Source organism: Hippopotamus amphibius, chromosome 9, assembly GCF_030028045.1.
Source record: "Hippopotamus amphibius kiboko isolate mHipAmp2 chromosome 9, mHipAmp2.hap2, whole genome shotgun sequence".
NCBI lineage: Eukaryota > Metazoa > Chordata > Mammalia > Artiodactyla > Hippopotamidae > Hippopotamus > Hippopotamus amphibius.
Genome location: NC_080194.1, coordinates 42,805,937 through 42,827,317, shown reverse-complemented (window position 1 = coordinate 42,827,317; position 21,381 = coordinate 42,805,937). Strand labels below are relative to the sequence as shown.

The 21,381-nt window shown below is 36.1% G+C and overlaps 1 protein-coding gene across 7 annotated transcripts in view; it reads left to right on the top strand.

Annotated features, from left to right (window-relative positions):
• The window catches only part of FCHSD2 (FCH and double SH3 domains 2), a 291,030-nt gene that overhangs the window by 203,276 nt on the left and 66,373 nt on the right, over positions 1-21,381 (top strand). For all 7 annotated transcript variants that reach the window (XM_057747584.1, XM_057747581.1, XM_057747582.1 and 4 more), the window contains 2 exons: positions 7,367-7,489; positions 19,869-19,964. In XM_057747584.1, coding sequence (XP_057603567.1) covers positions 7,367-7,489; positions 19,869-19,964 — 219 coding nt within the window. The remainder of the gene's footprint in view (positions 1-7,366; positions 7,490-19,868; positions 19,965-21,381) is intronic.

The following is a 21,381-nucleotide window of genomic DNA, read 5'->3' as shown; positions in this document are numbered from 1 at the left end:
TGTTGTGACACACTTATCATTTATTGTAAGCTTTAAAAAATTTTTACCTTACTTTAAATGTATAAGAAATTCATGTAGCTTTTGGATTATATTTGTGAATTCAGCTTTGAAATAAAAATTGTCTGCTTCAAACTTTTAGATCTGTTTAACTGAAGAGAACCAGGCATAGTAAGGCAAGCTATTGAATAATTATTACTATTATTATTACTTCCAGTTAGTGATCTGTATGGATTGGTATTTTTCTTATAATGCAACTGAGAGAAATAATTTAGATAGTAGGGCTGATATAAGCTACAATTATCATCCATAATGCTTTAGTAAGGAGTCTCTTAATTGCAAATAACAAAAACTGAAAGTAGCTTGAGTGAAATGGGAGTTTTTTGGCTCAGGTAAACAAATCACAAGGACAAGGCAATGCTTGTTTAGGAACTACCCAATCCAAAGACAGTCTCTGTCCCTCTCCTCTACCTGCCATTCCCAGCTTTACTCTGCCAACTTTCTCATCACTGCTTTTCCTTGTGAGTTTGTTTAAGTCTCCTGGTGGGAAGAATAGCCCTTTGGTGAGAAGAATAGGGTATTTTGAACTCATCTTTCAGTTCCCATCCCAGGGATGACCTAATTTAGGTCAGGTGCCGAATTCTGCCCAGTAAATTTGAGCAAAGGGCAGGGATGTGATGTTCTGTCTTGCATACCAGCTTGGCCTGTAAGTTTACTCCTGTGGTCAAGAAAGTAGGATCTGAGGGAGAGAGAAGGTGTGCAAAGTCTTATATGTTTTATGTCTTGGGATTCCATATAAAAAGATGCCACTACTAAAAAGGTTTGAAAACCACTGCATTAGACAAATTTATGGAATTGGTTTTTTTTTTCCACTAATTTGTGAAATTAGTTTCTTCTCTAGCTATACAAAATTTTACCAGTGTTACATAACATCATTAGGCTTCCTTTTCCATCATGGGACTCAAGTGTGGGCTCATTCTTTTTTTTTTTTTAACTTGTGAATTCTGATTGGTGTATTTGTTGAACAGTTACATATTGAGTACTACCAGTATGTCAAACCCTGTACTCAGTACAGAAGACACAGTAGTAAACAGCCAGATAGGATCCCTTCATTCATGGAACTTAAAAAACCAAAAGGCAAGACAGACAAATAGGCATTACCAATGCTTATTTTATGCTAAGATTTTACGCTATGATTAGGAGTTATGAAGCAAAAAGGCAAGAGAGATGTCCAGAATAGCTAATGATTAAGTGAAGATCCTAATAAGAGTTAGCCAAACCAAGGAGGAGAGGGTAGAGAGAAGTCAAGAGAGAGAAAAAGCCTTTGTGAAAACTCAGAGGCAAAAGAGGAATATTGGAGGAATCAAAAGATGTATATTGTAGGAATAATAGGGAAGGGAAATGGGAACAATAAGTGAAGAAGCAACGAGGTAAGCCATGTCCAGATCATGCATAGTCATAAAGGTTTTTTGTTTTGTTTTATTTGTACTTTAGCGTAAACTTAATGGGTAGTCAGTTAACATTATTGAGCAGTCAAGTAAAATATGCGATTTGGAAACGTCCTCCTAGCCGCAGTGTAGAAATGAGTTGGCAAGGTGCAGGGCAACAGGAGATTGCTGCAGTAATCCAGATGAAACCGAATGTCTGGAGGGCAGTAGCTGTGACTATTAGGAAGAGGTGTTGGATTTGATAAATATTAAAGAAAAGGAGTCAACAAGATTAACTAGATGTTGAGAGAAAGGCAAAGGGGAAAGTAAACCTTTACTTCCAAGTGTCTGACCTAGGCAGGTGAGTGGATAGTGACATTACACACTGAGCTAGGAACACATGAAGAAGAGCAGTTGGAGAAGAGAATGGTTTAGTCTAAGAGGCAGTTTGATATATAGGGATGAAAGTCAGAGAAGGGAAATAGTATCTGATCAAAATTTAAGTCGGTCTGAATAATTACATGTTGTTTTTTTTTAATCTTTATTGGCATATAATAGCTTTACAGTATTGTGTCAGTTTCTGCTGTGCAACAAAACGAAAAAGCCACATGTATACATATATCCCCATATCCCCTCCCTCTTCAGCCTCCCTCCCAACCTCCGTATCCCATCCCTTTAGGTCTTTACAAAGCATCAAGCTGATCTCCCTGTGCTCTGTAGTAGCTTCCCACTAGCCATCTGTTTTACATTTGGTAGTGTGTATATGTCAGTGCTACTCTCTACGTCCCAGCTTCCCCTCCCCTCAGTGTCCTCAGGCCTGTTCTCTATGTCTGCATCTCTATTCCTACCCTGCAACTAGGTTCATCAGTACCATTTTTCTAGATTCTGTATATGTGTGTTAGCATACGGTATTTGTTTTTCTCTTTCTGGCTTACTTCACTCTGTATGACAGACTCTAGGTCCATCCACCTCACTACAAATAGCTCAGTTTCATTCCTTTTTATGGCTGAGTAATATTCCACATGTTATTTTTTTCATCAGAGTAAAGCTGACCCAATTAAAATAAAGTAAATGCTTGATTCTCTCTAATTCACTCTCAAAATATTTCTTCAGTGCCTTCCCTCTCATATAATTGGGGCCTGTTTTTGTAGCTTCCACCCTTCTCAGCTCAGTTCATTTCAGTAATTATTGATTGCAGGCTTTCTCTGCTAAGGTTAAAGTAGGGGTATGAGCAGAAGCAAGTGTTGCTGCTCTCAGGGAACTAATGGTCTATTGGGGAAATCAAATACATATGTAAATGCTTTCAATATGTAGTTTAGAAACATTCTCCATCTGCAGTGTGGAAGTGGGTTGGTAGGAGGGACAGCTGTATGCAGCGCAGTAGGAGATTGCAGCAGTAATCCAAATGAGATGGTTACTAAGAACTAAGTACTATGATAGACAGCGATAACTACTCTGTATGATAAGTGCTGTGATGGAAGAGTTTGTAAAAAGCATTTTTAAGCTCTTTCCTTTGGTTCCCAGTATTTCATTCTGTTTTAGGGAACTACTTCTTTTTAATTATTGGCTTTTTATCAGAGTCTGAATATGCACCCTACCTTCTGATCACAAACCAGGTTGAGACAGTACTACCCAGAATTGCTTTGAACTTCATCTCTAGGCACCATCAGTGGTTCAAACAATTGCAGTTAACTTGAGGCAGGGGGCTAGAGCCAGTCGTAGGGTAATCATCCACTTCCTGTGCTTTGAATTCCAACCATTTCTTAATTTTGGTACCTCCTGCCTTAACTTTATGAACACTAGCAATAATACACCTAGGCCAGAGGGCCTCCAGCTGTCTTACTCTTATCAACCAGAAGAATAACTACATGGGCAGGTCAATGAATACTGCCACCCTGTAAAGGTGATAATTAAAATTTGGGGAATTCTGGATATACATGTGATGGTATGATGAAAGAAATATTTTTAAAAAGATTCATCTCTGTCTGCTAGAAGAAGCTCCCAGTCAGTTGGCCCTGTTCCCACCTAATGTAAATTCATTAAGCCTCATTTAGGTCACTGAAGCCAAGAGAAGCTTTTACTGTATTTGGTACATGATGACTAATGGTACATTTTTCTCTTAACTGGAATATGGTGGGAATAGCTTGCCTGTGAGCTGACTTATTCAGTGCATTTTTGTTGCTATATGAAACTCTAGAGTAAAGCATTCATTCATTTATTCTATAAATATTTTCGAGCATCTGCTAACTGCCAGGCATTGTGCCTGAATAAGACTTAATCCATGACTTGCAGTAATACCCATGCAACATACAGAAGATTGTGGAAGCACTAGGGAGGAACTGCTTAAGTCAGTTTTGTAAAGCATTTGGAACATAGTAAGCCATTAGTAAATGTTAGTTGCCTGTGTTAGCCATCATTATTACTATCTGAGTGGACGAGAAGAGGGGAAGGACATTCCAGGTCAAGAGAATAACTTAATTGGAAACATGGTAGTAAATGTCATTTTCCAGAATGACCTGATGTGGTTGGGATGTGAGTACAGTGCAGACAACAGTGATGAGGGATGGTGCTAATGGAGGTGGTTTGGGACTAGATTATAAAGGACCTTAGATACCAGCTAAAGAATTTTGACTTTTCAAAATGTACAGTGAGGGGGAAATACACACACACACACACACACAGTGGGAGCTATTTTTTTGTAGCATCACTTTTTCTTTATAATCTGATATTCAGATTTTTTTATGGAAAATTTCCCATATATAACAGAGTAAAAATAGTAATATAATGACCCCCATGTATTCATTACCCAGCTTTTAATAATTACCAGTATGTGGCCAATCTGTTGAAGATTTCTAAGCAAGGCAAAAAAAGGAGACTAACATTGTGCCACTTCCATTTCCTTAGTTGATCTTCACAGTATCCCATGGAGTATGTAGTATTCCTACTTTCCCTAATTATAGAAGAGAAAACCATCAAATTGATGAAGTAAAAGTTGTGGGATTCTAACCCACACCCAACTTACTTCAGAGCTCAAGTTCTTTCCCAGGCTGCCTTTATAATTCTGAAGTAGAGCATGGTTCTCAGTTGAAAACAGATGCTGATCTGCCTACTTGATAGGTTGGTGCTGTTGACTCTACTCAGGATGGTGGACTTCTCAGCCTCCAGCCGCTGTGCTTCTACAGGGTCACCAGGATCTAAGTCTACATAAATATTCAACCCAATCAGCTAAAATGACTATTTAGTCCAGTGGTTGTCAAAGTATGGTCCCTAGACCAGCAGCAACTTGTGAGAAAGTACAAACTCTCAGGCTCCCCCCCCCCAACCTACTGAATTAGAAACTCTCGGGGTGGGCGCTCATGATGCCTGTGTTGCCATTTGCTGGGTTTAAATAAAATGCTCCAGTGGTGTCCTGTAACCACAAGGTTATGACCATCTACCCAGAGCATTTCTAAGGCAAAAAACCTCACATCAGAAGTAGCTATATGTTCATTTTTTAACAAGTTCGTGAAAAATATGTCCTAAGGTAGGAATTGTTATTCAGACTTAACACCGGCAGTCTCTCTGGGGATGTTACATAACTTCATGGAAAGGAATCTTAAGGAATTTGCGCTGCCTATATTTGCAGTGCTTGATGGTGCCATCTAGTGGTTTAAGCACTATAGAACGTGCAAATTTATTAATGCTTTGGGGACATAATTTGTGTATTTTTTAAAAGTCAATTTTATAGTGAATGTTTAATGAAATAACCAAAGTAAGATATGTAAAGAATTTCCTTATTATAAAACTTACTGTGAAGATTCTTAGATATGACACTAAAACACAAGCAACAAAAGAAAAAAATAGCTAAATTAGACCTCAACAAAATTGAAAACTTTTGTGCATCAAAGGACACTATTGAGGGATTTCCCTGGTGGTCCAGTGGCTAAGACTCTGTGCTCCCAGTGCAGGGGGCACAGGTTCAACCCCTGGCCAGGGAACTGGATGCATGCTGCAACTAAGAGTTCGCATGCCGCAGCGAAGATCCCACACTGGCAACAAAGATCTTGCATGCCATGCCGCAACTAAGACCTGGCGCAGCCAAATAAATCAATATTTGTATTAAAAAAAAAGAATACTATTGATAAAGTGAAAAGGTAGCCCACAAAATGGGAGAATATATTTGAAAATCATATATCTAATAAGATATGTGTATCCAAATATATATAGAGTTCTTACAGCTCAACAACAAAAAGACAAACAACCCAATTTACAAATGAGTGTAGGACTTGAGTAGACATTTCTTCAAAGAAAATATACAAATGACCAATAAGCACATGAAAAGACCCTCAACATCAGTAGTCATTAGAGAAATGCAAATCAAAACCACAATGAGATACCACTAGGACAGCTTGAATAATTAAAAAAAAAACAAAGTAATAAATGTTGATGAGGGTGTGGAGAAATTGGAATCTTTATACATTGCTGGTGGGAATGTAAAATGGTGCAGCCACAGTGGAAAACAGATTGTCAGTTCCTCAAATAGTTAGACATAGAATTACCAGAGGACCCAGCAATTCCACGACTAGGTATATATCGAAGAGAATTGGAAACAGGTGTTCAAACACTTGTACACAGATGTTCACAGAGCATTATCCATAATAGCCAAAAAGTGGAAACAACCCAAATGTCCACCAACTAATAAATGAATAAACAAAGTGTGGCATATCCATACAATGCAATATTGTTCAGCTATAAAGTGAAGTACTAATACATTGATGAACCTGGAAAACCTGCTAAATGCCAGATGCAGGCACAAAAGACCACATACCATATGATTCCATTTATATGAAATGTCCAGAATAGGCAAATTCATGGAGTTAGATTACTGGTTGCCAGAGGCGGGGAGAAAGGTAGGAATGGGTGCAGCCACTTAATGGGTATGGGAATTCTTTTGGAGGTGATGCAGATGCCCTGGAATTAGATAGTAGTGATGGTTGTACAACATTGGTATACTAAAAGCCACTGAGTTGTGCACTTTAAAATAGTTAAAGTGGTGACTTTTATGGTGTGTGAATTTTACCTCAGTTTTTAAGAAGACCTCTGTTGATTTGCAAGATTCCAGAATCTTTATTATTAGATATATTTTCCCATAGTTGTTGCTAGTATGTATGTATGTATTCTATTTGTTCTACTTTGTTAACCTAAAATTATTCAATACATTCTTTTCCTTCTACAGTTTCCACAGTTTTTATTTTGGTGGCTGTGCATATTTTTGTCACTTTGTATATTATAACTTAATCATTTCTCAAATGTTTAGTGCTTTTCTCTTCTCTTTTTTTTTCAATTTCAAAGAGTCCTGCTCTAAATGCTTAAATAAATAAAAATGATTAAAACTCTTTGTAGATTTTGTATTGGTGTTTCTTCACCAAACCCCCAAAATAGGATTTCTGAGTCATTTTTTAAATTTTTACTGTTTCTATTGTGTTTTTTCTCTGACTGCTCTATAGTAAGAATATATTAATTTAGAATCCTGCCAATAACGGATGAGGGAAAATGGAGGGGATTAATGTTTATTGAATGTCTCTTTTGTTCCAGGCACTGTGTCTGGATCCTTTACCTTCATTATTTCTTTTTACTCCCATACCTACTCTTCTAAAGTGACTACAGAAATTGACATAACTAATAAGCAGATGAGCAAATATCAGAAACCAGGCATTTTGTCTCTCAAGTTTTATCCTGTCCCCACAGCTTTGCCAGTATTGGGGTTTATCTTTTTTAGTTCCTGTTTATTAGAGAAATTCATGTTTTCCCAAGTGATTGTTTAGGGTTTATGTTTGTTCTTACATAATGACCTGTATCTTTTATTAATAGATTTTAAACTGACCTTATCTTTTAGACAGTAGGCATTGTGTGTCAAAGCTTTATCATAATTTTTTTTGCTTTTGTTTACTCCTCTTTTACAGGCTCTTGATGGAAATGTGTATGACCACCTCAAGGATTATTTAATAGCCTTCAGCCGGACTGAGCTAGAGACATGCCAAGCTGTGCAGAACACATTCCAGTTTTTATTAGAAACCTCCAGCAAGGTGAGTTACCTTTAGTGAAATATGTGATGCTATCCATTTTAGAATCTAAAATGTTTTTGCATACTAACAAAATGAAGGTACCAATTACATTAGAAGAATGCTTTGAAGGACAAATTTTTAAAGGACAAATTTCCTGGAAACAGTGTTTCTTCTAACAAAGTTGGAAGGTGTTTTGTTCTCCTTGATGAAGGTCAAAAAAGTCTATTGCCATGTATGTTGCTTTTGAGAAGAATGATTTAAAGAACTTTCTCTTCCACTCAAATGAATTTTGAACACACTCAGTTTGTAAAACGACAAGGTCATGTGTCAGTGTGAAGAATAATAAAGGGGCACAATAAGGAAAATTGGCATTTTGTAATTGATAAAGAAATTAATGTTATAATAACTTGCTTTAAAAAATTAACCTTGACTTCTATATGCTGTCATTCTTTGATAGTAATCTTTTCATTCAAAAGAGTTGAGATCCATCCACTTTGCTGGCATGTCACACTGTTTACATAGAATATAAATGAAATTGTTCTTCAGGATCTGACAGACTAAAATTTTTTTGCAGTAGAGGAACTGCCCTTTGGAAGATAAATTGTTCCTACGATTGATAAATCTTATTTTCTTTCTGATAAGTGCATAGTAAATGTTCCCTGACTGAACAAATATATTTTTTTAAATATATTCATTTTACAACTGCTATTTTAAAAGATCCAGTTCAATTCTCTTCTTTCGGCAGGACGAGCAGGAACTGGCTAATACCTTAGAAAGTTGTTTGGAAAGGAATCAGGGTATCCATCTCACAAGACAGTGTCCAAAGACAGGAAAGAAAAGGGGCACAGACTTTTCTTCCTGAATGCCTGCGTGTGTTTTTATTCTTATTTTCAGTGTACCATAGCTCCAATTCTATTTTTAGAAAAACTTTTAAAATGTTAAGTTGATATGGGAATACAAATATCACTAGTCTAGTGCTGTGAAATCCTGTCATATTTTTGTATTCTTATATTTTCACTCCCCATGATTCAATAAAAGATATAAAAGAATGGATGTATAGAAAGGATAAATGGATGGATAGATGGTTATGTGAAAGAAAATGTGGAAAAATGTTAATTGAAGAATCTAGGTGGTGGGTATATAGGTGTTTCTGTACAATTCTTTTTACTTTAATGTTCGTACATTTGACATTTTTCATAAGAGACTGTTGGGTGGGGGTGTCTTTAGAAACATCTTGGTTTTGTTCCTTTTATGGAGAGGTTGATTTTTGACTAGTAATCAGATTGTTTATATTTATTGGTCTATTCAGATTTTCTGTTTCTTTTTTAGTACATTTTGGTAACTTATGCTTTCCTAAACAAATTGTCCATTTCATTTATCCAATTTGATGGCATAAACTTGCATGTAAAGTTGTTTGCCTCTGTAGTTGTCTCCCTTTTTATTTCTGATATTGTTTGTGCTTTCTCTCTTATTTTGACCAGACTTATCAGTCTATTTTATTAATCTTTTCCAAGAGCCAGCTCTTGTTCTACTTCTCAATGTTATTGTTTCCTGTCTCCTTAATTTCTGCCTTTATATTCATTATTTCTTTCTACTTTATTACAGTTCATGTTTTTATTCTTTTTCAGGCTTTTTTTCTATTAGATTCTATTATTTTCAGTCTTTCTTGTTTTCAAGTAAATCTGCTTGAGCCTAAAAAATTTCTTTCTGCTTTAATTGCATTCCATGATATGTATGTAGGGCATTTTCATTGTTTCTACATTCCTCCCACCCTTATTAACCCATGAATTATTTAGAAATGAGTTTTCCCAGTTTCTATTCAATGGGGGCAGTATGTAATAGGGTGACATTTTCATTTCTAATTTTATCAGAGAGATTATCCCCAGACAAAATTCTTTGAAATCTTTTTCCAAGAATAAGTGAAGTTTGAATATACTACCTTTAGTTTATAAAACAGGTAAACATATAGTCTTTAAAATGTGCTAATATTTTATACAGCAGTTAACAATTTTCTAGGAGTTTTTAAGCACATCCTCTGAGGTTGGTATTATCATGTTCATTTTATAGAGAGGAAAACAGACCCAGGAAGTTTATGTGGCTTGCCTGAGGTCACACACTCACACATAGTGTTTTTCATGCTCTGCTACTATCTATATTATCTCTTTAGCTTATATTATTTTCATAGAAAATGAATTTAAAATGAATAAACTGATTTGGACACATAAAGAGATAAGCTTTTATTTTCCATTACATTCTCTCATATGAGTATCTTACTCCCCAGGGATGAGGAATAAATGAGATGCTTTTATGTTTAGATTGAAAGTGGTAGTAATAAAAATTTAATAAGAATGATGTAATTGGGAGATGTGCCCTTTTGTTTCTAGTACCAGAAGAGCTCACATCTATAAGTTTTATGCCATGTGCTTTTCTGTTACAAAGAGCTTGTTATGTTGCTCTTGTTATGTTGCTAAAAGCAACCTGGTGATCTAATGACCCCAAAAGAAGTTTGAAACTCCTTTGGTTTTTATTCTACACCATTACTAGCTTGTCTTTTGGGAGGGAGGGATTCATTTTTTTTCCACATATCTAAATTGTAACAGTATATATTCTCAAATATATTGGGGGGGGCGGGTAATCCTTAGTGACACATTATACACTTTATGGTGCTCTCTATATCTTTCATCCCCAGAAGGGAAACAGCTGGCCCTAGGAACTTTTGTTTAATTTTAATTATTTACGAAGCTTGCTTTTCTTCTTAATATTTTATGAAATGCTTTGTACATGTAACTGAAGCAGATGTTGTCAGAGACATTTTCTCTGGAATAGTAATTCTAAAGGTAGTTCTACTGGCTTTACAGTTTGTTTATGTGTGCTTGCTTTCTGTCTGCTTAAGGAAATTCCTGCCAATTAGTAATGTAGCTCTTTTAACAATTCAGAAATAACAATGTTATTCTGTATTTCTTTGGAAATTAAATTGTCTAGTATTGTCATTCTTAATACCTTGAAGACTTACCAAAAAAGTAAACAAAATAAAATGAAGGGGAAAAATCACATGATCATCTCAAAAGACACAGGAAAAGAATTTGACGAAATTCAACACTCTTTTGTGATAAAAATGCTCAGCAAATTAGGAATAGAAGGGAACTTCCTAAACATGGTAAAGGCCATTTTTTAAAAACCTACACCACATATCATACTCAATGGTGAAAGACTGAAAGCTTTCCCCACTTAAGATCAGGAACGAGACAAGGATGCCCACTTTCACTACTGCTATTCACCATTGAACTGGAAGTCCTGATCAGAGCAATTAGGCAAGAAATAGAAATAGGAGGCACCAAATTGGAAAGAAAGAAGTAAATTATCTGTATTTGCACATGACATGATTATATATAGAAAATCTTATAGAATCAACAAAAGTCCTAGAGCTAGTAAATAAATTCAGCAAAAGTTGCAAATATGAAATGAAAACACAAAAATCAGTTGTTTCTACACTGCATCAATGAATGAGCTTAAGGGAAATTGAGAAAATAAGTCTAACTGCAATAGCATTTGAAGAATAAATGCCTAGAAATGAATTTAACCAAAACATGAAAGACTTGTACATTGAAAACTACAAAACATTGCTGAAATTAAAGAAGACCTAAATAAATGGAAAAAATAAATGCTTCTGGATTGGGAGATTTCATGTCACAAATATTTCAATATTCCCCAAAGCAATCTATAGATTCAGTGCAATTCCCATCAAAATTCCAGTGGCCTTTTTTGCAGAAATAGAAAAGCCAATCCTCAAATTCACGTGGAACTGCAAGGGATCCTGAAACACTGAAAAGGAAAAACAAAGTTGGAGGACTCATGCTTCCCACTTTCAAAACTTACTACAAAGTTATGGTAATCAAGATAGTGTGGTACTAGCATAAGGATAGACATGTAGACCAGTAAGAATTGAGAGTCCAGAAATAAACTCAGACATCTGTGGCCAATTGATTTCAACAAGGTTGTCAAGGCCATTTGATAGAGAAAGAATAGTCTCTTCAACAAGGGGTGCTAAAACAACAGGATAACCACATGTAAAAGAATAAAGTTAAACCCCTTCCTCATTCCATATATAAAAATTAACTCAAAATGGGTAAACAACCTAAAACTATAAAATTATAGAAGAAAACAGAGGTGAATCTTTATGACCTTGAATTTGCCAATGTATTCTTAGATTTAATGTGAAAGCACAAGCAACAAAAGAAAAGATAGATAACTTTATCAAATTAAAAGCTTTTGTGTATTAGAGAATGTTATCAAGAATGTGAAAAAGACAGGGACTTCCCTGGTGGTCCAGTGATTAAGAATCTGCCTTCCAGTGCAGGGGATTCAGGTCCGATCCCTGGTCAGGGAACCTAGATCCTACAAAAGATCCTACATGCCTCGGGGCGGGACAGCTAAGCCTGCACGAGTTAGCTAGAGAGCCTGCCTGCCTGCCGCAAACTACAGAGCCAATGTGCTCTGGAGCCTGCGTGCCATAACTACACAGTCCATGCGCCTTGGAGACTGCACGCCACAGCAATAGAAGAGGAAACTCGCACACCACAACTAGAGAGAAGCCTATGTGCTGCAGCAAAGAGCCCATGCACCACAAGGAAAAGATCCCATATGCTGCAACAGGGCTTCTGCATGTTGGAACTAAGAACCAGTGCAGCCAAAAATAAAAATAAATAAATTAAATTAAATAAATACAAACTAATGTTTAAAAGAAAAAAAAAAAGATGCACATAGCTTATGACCCAGCATTTCTGCTTCTTGGAATATAACCTAGAGAAACTCTAGCACATGGGTACCAGGAGACTTTTGAAAGAATGTTCATAGCAACTTCCTTTATAAGACTAGAAAAAGCTAGAAATAACCCAACTGTCCACTGACAGTAAGATGAATAATGGAATATCAGATAGCAATAAAAATGAAAGATCTGTAGGCACATGCATTAATATGGATGAGATTCACAAATATAATGTAGAGCAAAAAGCAGATTTCACAACAAGGACGTACTCTATAGCGCAGGGAACTATACTCAGTATTTATAGTAACCTATAATGGAAACGAATCTGAAAAAGAATATGTGTGTGTGTGTGTAGCTGAATCATTTTACTTTACACTTGAAATTAATACAAGATTGTAAATGAACTATACTTCAATTTTTAAAAAAGCAGCTTGCAAAAGAATACACAAAGATGCCATTTATACAGCGTTCAGAAATACCCAAGAAAATAGTGTCATTTTGAGATACATCATATGAAGTAACACTGTTAAAAGAAAGAAAAAAAAAGGAGCAAGGGAAAATTCAGTAGAGTGGTTACATCTAGAGGAGCATGCATTCACAGAGGGGCAGATATTTCCTCAAAGAAGTAAAACTTGCTTCCAGATGTTGAGGGGTTTGCAGAAAAATCTTAGATGTTACAGCAGGCCACAGTACATAAACATATCTACAGTATATTTGTGTTATTAAAATTTAATCAAAGAGGGCAGTTGGGGAAAATGGCTTAGTAGGGTCCCTGGATTGGGGAGTGGAAGTGATAACACTTAAAAAATATTAAAAAAAAAAAAAAAAAAAGGTTGAGGAACACTCCTTTAGAAGGAAGGTGGGAATGCAATAAGGAGAGGGTATATAGATTTCGACAGTAATGGTAATGTTTTATTTAATCTCAGTGGTGGATACAGAGGTGTTCTTGAACAACTGTTTATTGTATGCTACTTTAGACAGAGTCACTGTGCTAGTTACTGAAGGATACATCATTAGTGAAATTTAAGCCCTGATCTCAGTTGTCACAAGGAATGACCGAGGGGAGCAGGAAGGGACTGGAGGGAAGGGTTACAAAGGGGATGAGGAAACTTTTGATAGTGAGGGATATGTTTATTATCTTGATTGTGGTGGTATTTTTACAGGTGTATAGGTAAGTTAGGACTTTCCAAAGTATACACTTTAACTATGTACAGTTTATTGTATGTCAGTTATCTTCAGTAACACCTTTACAGAGAGAAAGATTGGGCATATATCCCAGAGAAAATGAAAATTTATTTTCACACAAAAACTTGCACACAAATGTTCAGAGTAGCTTTATTCATAATGGCCAAAAACTGGAAACTGCTTAAATGACCTTCCGTGAGTGAAGTATCAAAACCAATGGTGGTACTTCCATACTATGGAATACTACTCAGCAATTGCAAACTGTTGATACATGCAACAAATTGGATGAACTTAAGGAAATTATGCTGAGTGAAAATGGAAATCTCAAGAAGATATATGGTGGGACTTCCCTGGTGGTCCAGTAGTTAGGACTCCATGCTTCTACTGCAGGGAGCATGAGTTCGATCCCTGGTCAGGGAACTGAGATCCCTCATGCTGCACTGTGTGGCCAGGAAAAAAAAAAAAAAAGAAATCTGTGGTGCATGATTCCATTATGTAACATTTATGAAATAACATATTTATAGAAATAGAGAACAGATTAGCAGTTGCCAGGAATTAGGGATGACGAAAGTGAAGGGAGCTATTTTGAAGTAGCACAAGGGAGTCATGTGGTGATGGTTCAGTTTAAGTATCTTGATTGTGATAGTTGTTACATGAAATTATGCATGTGATAAAATTGTATAGGCCTCTACACATACACCCCCACCAAATCTAAATAAGCTTTATGCTTTGTACCAGTGTCAATTTCCTAGTTTTAATATTTAGTATATTTATGCAAGATGCCCACATTGGGAGGTGCACAGGATCTCTTTATAACTTCCTTTCAAAAATGAGTTGTTTGAGAGAGAAGACCAGTGACTAACCCAGTACCTCTAGTGTACAGATCTTGTTTTCTATGTACTTTCTCCTACTCAGCTTCTTGGGAATATAGCACTGATTCTAGATCTGTGACATGAAATATTTAAGGTAAACATTAAATACTTTGTCATAATAGAAAGCAAGGAAACTATCAAAACTATCAAAAACTACCAGGTCATCTCAAAGGGACTCAGGATGTGATCTTGCTAGCCAAAGGTGGGATAATTTTAACAGCAGTATCGATAATAATCACAGCAGTAGATTAAAACACATCAAATATTTTTAAATCCATGACTTCATAATAATAATTTATTAAAGCTATAATTGGTCATTCTTTGGAGGTTGCTAGGGAAACTCAATTTGGAAACTAGATAATAAAGGGAAGAGGTAAGTGTTTATCCTGCCTTGTGCAAAATGTACCTCAAAGTAACTAAATAATTGACTTGGAAAGTTTTTCTTGTAGAAGTTTTCCAGCTAATAAATGAAAAGGGAATGATAGAATTCCTTGATAAAGTGATAGAAAAAATAGAAAACTCTCTAGTTTTTGTAGCCCCTAATATGTTTAGGCATTTGTCATTGTAGGTCTGTTCTATTAGTTTCCCAGGGCTGCTGTACAAATTACCATAAACTGAATGGCTTGAAATGACAGAAATTTATTCCCTCTGAGTTATGGAAGCCAAAAGTCAGAAGTGCAAGTGTCAGCGGGGCTGCACTCCCTCCAGAGGCTTTGGAGGATAATCAGTTTCTTAACCGCTTCAGCTTCTAGTAACTTCAGACTCTTTTTGGTTTGCCATCACGTTACTTCAGTCTCTGCCTCTGGGTCTCACTGGCTCCTTTTCTGTCTGTATTTTCTTCTGTTTATCTTTTATAATGGCATGACTTATCATTAGATTTAGGACCCAACCACAGAATCCAGAATGATTTCCTAATCTCAAAATCCTTAATAATTACATCTACAAAGGACCTTTTTCCAAATGAGGTAGTATTCACAAGTTGCAGGGATTAAGACATGGACATTTCTTTTGGGAAGCACCATTCATTCAGCCTACTACAGCTGTTAATATCAAAAAAGAGGAAGTCAGAAGCAAGCCTCTTCATAGAAGTAAATATAAGCTTGCCAAAAAATAAAAATAAAACAGAAACCTAAATGCAATGAAGCGTCAACTTACAGGACACACAAGAAACAGAACACCGCAAGGATGGTGTCAACAAAATTCAGACTGTGGGAAACTCTACCAAACAAAAGCCGTTTCTTCAGCAAATAAATTGCAAGGCAGTTATTTCTTTTGTTTATTTCTATTCTTTTATTTATTTCCATTTGTTTCTTCAACAGTAATTGTGAGGGTGGGAGGGGGAGGGAGATGAAGGAAGAAAACTATCTATGAAAAGAAACCTAAGCAACATCATCCATTTGCACCGTGGGAATCTTGTGATCCAGATTTGAAAAACTTTTTAAAATATGAAATAAATTTGAACACTTGGTTGTTTTATAATATTTATTGTAAATTTTAATGTGGGTATGTTTTTTAAAGTCTTTGTCTTTTAGACATTACATTGAAATATTTATAGTGATATGTCTAGGGCTTGCTTCAATATAATTGGGGGTGAAAGGGGTAGGTGGGTTTATGGATGAAACAAGAATTGGTGTTTTGGGAAGTTGGGTGATAGGTACATGGGAACACATTATACTGTTCTTTCTACTTTGAAATATTCCATAATAAAAAGTTAAAAATTTAAAAAGGTTGATACCTCCCACTAGGAAGGAAGGAAGGGAGGGAGGGAGAAGGAGAGAGACAGAGAGAGAGAGAGAGAGAGAGAGAGAAAAGAAAAGGAAAGGAAAGGAAAGGAAAGGAAAGGAAAGGAAAGGAAGGAAGGAAGGAAGGAAGGAGAGAAAAAGAGGAAAGAAGGAAGCTTGGTTTGTAGTGCTTGAGAGGATAGGTTTAGCAGCGAGATGGATGATCCTCTTAGCTCTTTTCTCCATAGTAACTAGTGAGGCTGTGTCTTAGGACTGTGTCAAGAGCTTTCACAGCTATTCTAGCTTAAAACTGGAATCCAGGAAAAGGAAAACACATTTACCTTAGAGAATGTGTTAATTCAGCTGGCCTTCCCTGACCACATTTTTTTTCAACCACTCCTCCCTCCATCCCACCCCTTCAGTCTGGATTAAATAGCACCATCTTTTGTGCTCTCCTAGTACCTTCTACATACTTTGATAGTGTATTTTAATTGTGTAATCTGTTTAGTTCTCCCAGTTTCTAGATTATAAATTCCTTGAAGATATTAACTTTGTTTATTCATATTTATTCCTCTGTGTATTCCCCGTCTCTGCTGCATTTAACATTAGGCCTAGTAAGCTCTCTCAAGAAGTGGTTGTTGAATGGACAGGCCAGGAGAGCAGTGGAGAGTTGGGATGTGCTGGTAAATAAAATGCAAAATATATTTCCTAATTTCTCCATCTACTGAATGAATTCTTTTCCCAGGACTACTAAAGTATAGCCACAGAGCTGCTTTAAACTTTTCCTTCTTCTGCCAATCCTCTGGCAGAGGTGCTAATGAGCTGTAATATACTGCAAATGAAAGAAGAGTCAAGGGTAAGCAGTGTAGGAAAATAGAAAATGGGTTTCTGCATAATCAAATGTTGCTGATTTCCAGTCTCTCCCAGGATATATAATACAATGAATTCTTTTTAAATGGCTTTCTGTGCTATTTGTTTTGCTACTTTCTATGTATCAGAATTCCCCTTCTCTATAAATTCCTTTTTAGTCTGTCTTCTTGGTATCCTTTAAGATGGTAATTAGAATATAACCTCCTTAAAAACGTGGCAAGAAAAAAAATAAAAAAGGTGGCAAGAAGTACTAGAAAAGTTCTATTTGTGTTATGTATAAGGTTATCTGGCAGTTTCCTAGTAGATGACAATCTCCATAAAGCAAACTGTAAGAGGCTTACATAACTTTAGAACTGGGAGAGGCCTAAGAAACTCATGTGCTTCCCTATTTGCACCTACCCCCCAATTCAAAAGAATAACATTTTGTGTAATAGCCCTCTTTTTTTTTTTAAGCTCTTTATTGGAATATAATTGCTTTAACTCTTGTACCAGTTTTTGAGGTACACCAAAGTGAATCAGCTGTATTTATATGTATATCCCCATATCCCCTCCCTCCCACAACTTTCCTACCCTCCCTATCCCAGCCCTCTAAGTCATCACCCGTCATCGAGTTGATCTCCCTGTGTTATGCAGCAGCTTCCCACTAGCTATCTGTTTTACATTTGGTAGTGTATATATGTCAGTGCTACTCTCTCACTTCATCCCAGCTTCCCCTTCACCCCCCACCCTGTGTCCTCAAGTCTGTTCTCTACATCTGCATCTTTATTCTTGCCTTGTCACTGGGTTCATCAGTACCATTTTTTTAGATTCCGTATATGTGAGTTAGCATATGGTATTTGTTTTTCTCTTTCTGGCTTACTTCGCTCTGTATGACAGGCTCTAGATCCATCCACCTTACTACAGGTAACTCAATTTCATTCCTTTTTATGGCTGAGTAATATTCCATTGTATATATGTGCCACATCTTCTTTATCCACTCATCTGTTGATGGGCATTTAGGTTGCTTCCATGTCCTGGCTATTGTAAGTAGTGCTGCAATAAACATCGTGGTATGTTTCTTTTTGGATTATGGCTTTCTCTGGGTATATGCCCAGTAGTGGGATTGCTAGGTCATATGGTAGTTCTATTTTTAGTTTTTTAAGGAACCTCCAAAGTGTTTTCCATAGTGGCTGTACCAATTTACATTCCCACTAGCAGTGTAGGAGAGTTCCCTTTTCTCTGCAATCTCTCCAGCATTTATTATTTCTGGATTTTTTTGATGATGGCCATTCTGACTGGTGTGCAGTGATACCTCATTGTGGCTTTGACTTGCATTTCTCTAACGATTGGTGACATTGAGCATCTTTTCATGTGTTTGTTAGCCATCTGCATGTCTTCTTTGGAGAAATGTCTATTTAGGTCTTCCGCTCATTTTGGGATTGGGTTATTTGCTTTTTTGATATTGAGCTGCATGAGCTGCTTATATATTTTGGAGATTAATCCTTTGTCTGTTACTTCATTGGCAAGCATTTTCTCCCATTCTGAGGGTTGTCTTGTATTGTTTATGGTTTCTTTTGCTGTGCAAAAGCTTTTAAGTTTCATGAGGTCCTATTTGTTTATTTTTCATTTTATTTCCTTTATTCTAGGAGGTGGATCAAAAAGGATCTTGCTTTGATGTATGTCATAGAGTGTTCTCCTGTGTTTTCCTCTAAGAGTTTTACAGAGTCTGCCCTTACATTTAGCTCTTTAATCCATTTTGAGTTTATTTTTGTGTATGGTGTTAGAAAGTGTTCTAATTTCATTCTTTGACATGTAGCTGTCCAGTTTTCCCAGCACCACTTATTGAAGAGGCTGCCTTTTTTCCATTGTATTTTCTTGCCTCCTTTGTCAATGATAAGGTGCCCATATGTGCGTGGGTTTATCTCTGGGTTCTGTACTCTGTTCCATTGTTCTATATTTCTGTTTTTGTGCCAGTACCATTCTGTCTTGATCACTGTGGCCTTGTAGTATAGTTTGAAGTCAGGAAGCCTGATTCCACCAGCTCTGTCTTTCCTTCTTGAGATTGCTTTGGCTATTTGGGGTCTTTTGCATTTCCATACAATTGTAAAATTTTTTGTTCTAGTTCTGTGAAAAATGCTCTTGGTCATTTGATAGGGATTGTGTTGAATCTGTAAATTGCTTTCAGTAGTATGGTCACTTTCACAATGTTGATTCTTCCAATCCAAGAACATGGTATGTCCCTCCATCTGTTTGTGTTGTCTTTGATTTCTTTCATCAGTGTCTTATAGTTTTCTGCATACAGGTCTTTGGCCTCCTTAGGCAGGTTTATTCCTAGGTATTTTATTCTTTTTGTTGCAGTGGTAAATGGGAGAGTTTCCTTAATTTCTCTTTCTGCTCTTTCATTGTTAGTGTATAGGAATGCAGGAGATTTCTGTGCATTAATTTTGTATCCTGCTACTTTACTATAAATTCATCGATTAGTGCTAGCAGTTTTCTGGTAGCATCTTTAGAGTTTTCTATGTATAATGTCATGCCATCTGCAAAGAGTGACAATTTTACTTCTTCTTTTCCAATTAGTATTCCTTTTATTTCTTTTTCTTCTCTGATTGCTGTGGCTAAAACTTCCAAAACTATGTTGAATAATAGTGATGAGAGTGGGCACCTTTGTTCCTGTTCTTAGAGGGAATGCTTTCAGTTTTTCACCATTTAAAATGATGTTGGATGGCCCTCTTTTTGCAGCCTTAAAATAGTGCATACTGCCTAGTCCCCAAATCTGGGCTAGTTTCTAAACTAATACTTTCCATATTTAGATCCTTGAGGAAATGGGGCACAAGGATAACAACTATTATCTCAAATGAAAAAAAAAATGAAATTATCATTTTTTTTGACCATGTAGTACTGGATGATTTCTCATTTTCAGGAAACAGAATAAACCTTAAACTTTAAAATGCAATTTTTGAACATTTTAACCTTATTAAAGACTTAAAGATATTTTATTTTCTCTTTAGGTGGTACGAGACTATAATCTTCAGCTGTTTTTACAAGAGAATGCTGTATTTCACAAACCCCAGCCCTTCCAGTTCCAGCCTTGTGACAGTGATACTGTAAGGGAATTCCAGATTTTCATTTCATTTGTTTTTAAGCTATGTTTGTGCTTAAATAACTATTATCATTGGAATAGACAGACAAAAACTGAGTGTATCTCAGTTTTATGACAAAACTGTGAGGATGCAGAGAAACTGTGACATTTCTTCTTTCTGAAATGCAGCTAACACACCCAATATCTTTATGCTAACAACTTTCTACTTAATAGGGTTAAATTATAAAATAAGTTACTGGAAATCTGAAAACTGAATTGAGGGAAAAAGAAAAAAATTCAGTAAATTTTTTTCAATTCAAATGTAAATTATATACTTTCTATTCATGAAATTCTTCACATGTATACCCTTCCAAAGAAACCAGTGGTTAAGTTTTAACAAGAATAGAATTAATAAATAGAATAATGAATGTGTGCATACAAATATTTTTACTGGTTTTATTAAAAAATTATAGGTCGTTTATAATTCCTTTCAGATTTCTTACAATGTTAAAGTATTAACACAAATGCCATATTCGCAATGTTTGAAAAACAAACATTAATCATACATTTTTATCCTTGAGTTTACTCTATGAAAAATGATAGCCATTTTTGAATTAAAAAAAAAAAGAACCAGAATACTAATTTAATAACATTTTTTGAAAGATATTTAACTTCTACAAGGTGAGAAAGCACATGTTGGCATATCTAGCACATTCTCTCAGTGCAGGCAAGCCAAGAGGGAAGTCAAGTTATATTGGTAAAGTCTGTTGGTAAACCTAAACTCAAAACCAGGGAAGCTTATGATATCAGAGTTTCATGGTACCAATTTAATAGAAATCTTTGCTGGAGATATCTTCATTACTTTTCCTACTAAATTTTAAGTAGCCCTATTAGTGGCTATATAGAGAAATCAGCATCTCCCTCTAGATTATTAACACTTGCCCTTTATAGTAGTTTCTTTTTTTATTGATTAGCTTTTGCTTAATGACTAAGAGACATTGTCCTGAGGATATAGGGTATGGGCAGGTTTGCCAGACTTGACTTAAAATTGTGACTAATTTGAGATTATTTTATCTTGGCCCATTTTCCTCAGGAAAATCAGAATAATAGTGACTTTCATCTCACTCATCCAAAGCCCAATGACAACCCTAAATCCTGCTTTGTTTCTAAACACTGTGCTAAATGTTCTTAGCTGTGTGTCCCTGTTTGCCTTAAAATTCTAACTCTATGCTGTTTTCTGTCCTTGTGCAATCTGTACTGGGCAGAGTGTAAAAGCTGCCCAACTGGTGGATATTGAGCTCTCCCCTGTCAGTGCTCTGAGAATGACCATAGCTGAGGTATATGGGGGTGTGGGTCAAGGGTGGGAGGGATGGGGTGTGTGGGTTTGCATGTTAATGGGGGATGGGACCTGATATTGGGATGAAAGTTATAAAGGGGCTACT